The sequence below is a fragment of the Triticum dicoccoides genome, chromosome 7B (genome assembly GCF_002162155.2).
Source record: "Triticum dicoccoides isolate Atlit2015 ecotype Zavitan chromosome 7B, WEW_v2.0, whole genome shotgun sequence".
Taxonomy (NCBI): Eukaryota; Viridiplantae; Streptophyta; class Magnoliopsida; order Poales; family Poaceae; genus Triticum; species Triticum dicoccoides.
Genome location: NC_041393.1, coordinates 182,205,724 through 182,209,389, shown reverse-complemented (window position 1 = coordinate 182,209,389; position 3,666 = coordinate 182,205,724). Strand labels below are relative to the sequence as shown.

At 37.8% G+C, this 3,666-nt stretch overlaps 1 protein-coding gene across 3 annotated transcripts in view; it reads right to left on the bottom strand.

Annotated features, from left to right (window-relative positions):
- The window catches only part of LOC119341605 (ubiquitin-like-specific protease 1D), a 15,808-nt gene that overhangs the window by 1,445 nt on the left and 10,697 nt on the right, over positions 1-3,666 (bottom strand). For all 3 annotated transcript variants that reach the window (XM_037613474.1, XM_037613477.1, XM_037613476.1), the window contains 3 exons: positions 2,638-2,732; positions 1,127-1,249; positions 624-738 (listed from right to left, as the gene is read on the bottom strand). In XM_037613474.1, the coding sequence (XP_037469371.1) occupies positions 624-738; positions 1,127-1,249; positions 2,638-2,732 (333 nt within the window). The remainder of the gene's footprint in view (positions 1-623; positions 739-1,126; positions 1,250-2,637; positions 2,733-3,666) is intronic.

Below are 3,666 nucleotides of genomic sequence, written 5' to 3'. Positions count from 1 at the left end.
GCATGAACTTAGCAATTAACAGCCTGTATTTGACAATATCTTAGGCGACGCACAATGGGACGATGTCAGCATGCTGAGGTGGAAGAGAGAAAAATGAAAGAAAGAGTGTGTCTACTCTTCTCTAAGAGATGATATTTTCATGCCTATGATGCTTTTCTCCATTGTATCCAGATGTCATCTAACATGTTTTCTTACTTGAATATTAATCACCCCATAATTATAGAGGCATGCAAACATTAATTGCTAGAGATAATACTAAGAGATAAATTCTATAGCATACTTTTATTGCCATCTCTAGTCTCTAGATGACGTGGAGGCTTAAGAAAGGAATGCCAAAATAATACCTTCTCAACCACAATACATGCTATTAAAAAATTACTCACTAGTATGAACTGTAACGAGAATTCCAAGAGGTTGTCAATACGCAAATGAAAATCACAGGTGGGTCCGATGCTATTCTCCTGAGTGACTGAATCTAGTAACGGTTTTGTTATTCAGATTCAAATGGACACAGTGGTGCACAAACTGTTGGATGCTGCAATAGGTACATTCTATCAGCTAAAGCTAACCTCAAAGCACACATCTCAGTACATGCATTTCATAAAAAGAAGATCTTAAGTTACCGCAATTGGTTTCTTCTCAATTTTACGAGGAAGGTTCTTCCACACGGTTTCTCGTATAGGACATTCTGCTAAAGAACCATTATCCTTCAAGTAATTCCATTCTTGTTTTAAGAATCTACAAATGAACATACATCATTTTAAAATAGAATGAAAATAATACAGCAGAACACTGAGAATATAATGAAATTTTGACACCTAGACAAGAAAAATAATGGCATAACAAAATAATAGTGTCTACGTTCCAGAAGATGTACTTATAAATGCAAAAATGTATGAAATAAATGAGACTTTAATAGAAAAGGCAGTCCGGTGCATGTAGCTCCCGCTTACGCAGGGTCCGGGGAAGGGTCCGACCACTTTAGGTCTATTTATATGAAAAAGAATAGAGGGAACAAAGTAGCAGCCTGTATCCCATTTGTGTTATTATGTTGCACAAATAAAAGACGAACGCCAAAACAAAGCAGTACAACTCATCAACTTTTTTGACTTTCAAGATTGTTTACCTCTCAACAACACTGAAAATCAATCTGCTGTTATGGAACTTCAGTGAATCCAAATGAAGTATAATGGGGCCTGATTGATCTTCCTTTGCTGGCATGCATATAATCACCAGGCTCCAATGAGTACTGAACATTTGGAACAAAAACAAAACATCCTGAGCCTTCTAACAGAATATTGAAGTAATGCATAAGTCTAGCATATGTGGTAAAAATATGCATCAATGATCAGGTCATGTTGCAGTGAAGTTTTGAATCCAGTCAGGCAACATAGGAGTTACCTTTTACAGACAGCTCCCTCCTAGCATTTACAACAAATATATATATCCCCTCTATTCCGATGAATAAGGCACGCACGCATTCCAAAATCCAACTTTGACCATAAAGCAGACTAATAATATATTCTGTTGTGACATAAAAATTATATCACTGAAAACTTCTTTCAAATACGAATTCAACGAGATAATTTTTGTATACACTCATGTTTGGTTGGTCTAGTTTATGGTCAAAGTTTAATTTTGAAATACATGCGCACCTTATTCTCTATAAACATCCACTCTTAAGTCTGCAAGTATCAACTGAAACTAAAAAGCATGGATGAGCTCTTGGCCCAGTGGTTGGAGCGCAGCGGTCTCCACGCCGGCGCGGGTTCGAACCCATTGAGTTCGAATGTATGTTTCGCACCCTTTTCTTAATTAAAAAGGCGCAGGGGCTCCTCCCCCTGTTGACCTCGTTTTTATACTAGAAAACAAGCACAATAGCATCTATGTCATTATGACCAGGGTTCAAGTAGTCCCCACAATTTTGCTAGAAACTGAAACAAGCCAGCTCCCAGATTTCCTCATAAAGATATGACTTGGTAAATATCACCAGTAATCTTGCAGAATTGCTCAATCTCAGAGCACAATATGTAATACTCCCTCCGATCCATATTAACTGTCACAGCTTTAGTACAACTTTAGTACAAAGTTGTACTAAAGCTGCGACAATTAATTTGAATCAGAAGGAGTAGCTAATTATGGTATAAGCTAAAACTGACATTAACCCATTGTCAAATCTGCCAATACACCATATCCAGCATTTGGTTTGTTATACAGGAACCAGATTTTATCAGCTTTTATAACTCTGCCTCGGAATGACTGTCCTAGGCATGGCAAATCAGAATCTCTGAGAAATAATATCATGGTTTGCCATGGACATAGAATCACCAGCCAGGAACGTATTTTCAAAATGCTAACTGGTAGTGACGGTTGCTGTGATACAACGAAATATCCGTAGAAATCATCCTTACGGTAAAAAAATCCATGGAAACCATGGTAGAAAGTTATAAGAATCTCAAAAGATACAATACATACAATGTTCTATAGACATGTAAATTTCCACCTTCAAACCCAATTGCATTTTATCAAAAATACACATGAGGTGAAGTTCTATAAAACATGTATAACCCTACAAGTAAATAGCAATATCAATATAAAGTAATGTATCTTAGGAAAAGAGACGACAAAATTGCTTACTCTGCATGCACAGGAAATAATATATATGGCTTTTGAAATATATCTATGCCTTTCCACCATCTTCTCAGGTTTAAGAAATAAGAAGGCTTGTCTACCTTCACAATAAGAAAGCAAAAGGGGTTGAATATATAAGACATGACCACATGTTTATAGCTGACATAAACAAGAAATCTTCAATTTACTATGAAAAAGGCACTTACACGAACGCACATCCTCAGTGTATTTACCCAACAGATAAAAGATTAATAGTAAAACCTAAATGCAAATGTAATTTTTTTACCCTTTTTACATTTCATGTACCTTCCGCTGTGTAGGTACATGCCTTGTAAAAAATTTATGTACCTTCCGTTGTGTGGATACATGCCTTGTAAATTTAAGCACCAACCAGGTCACACTAGTTTTCCTAAATCTACCAAGTTGCTACTCATGCTGGTACGACATGCGGCTTATGGCCATATGCTATGCAAAGGCCTAAGCAACCATCCAGTCAGATAAAATGGCACTGTTAACTTTCAGCTTGCAGTTTACTAATTTAGATAATAAGACCAACTGGTTGTTTAATTAGATATGTTTCTTAGCACCACCAGTTCCTGTTTCCATCAGCCACTGCAAACGAGCCACGTCTCTGGTCGATGGTGTTCAGTCAGATAAAATGGCATTGTTAACTTTCAGCTTCACCCACACAAAAAAAAAACACTTTCAGCTTGCAGTTTATTGGTTTAGATAATAAGACCAATTGGCTGTTTAATTAGATATGCTTATTGCTGCCGCCAGTTCCTTTTTTCATCAGCCCTGCCAACGAGCCACATCTTTGGTCGATGCTGTTCGCATGCTGGTCTGGGCCGCTTTCTGGATGCGCTCCTGTTTCCTTGGGACTACCCATGAGGCCATGATGTTGACTATTTGCATGTCCCTGGTTTGCTGTTTGGTTGAGAAGAGGATGCCCGAGACTGTTTCCTTGCTGCTGTGCCGTTAGGAGAGCGATGTGTTCTGATTTGTGGTACTGCTGATGTGTGCACATGATAGCTG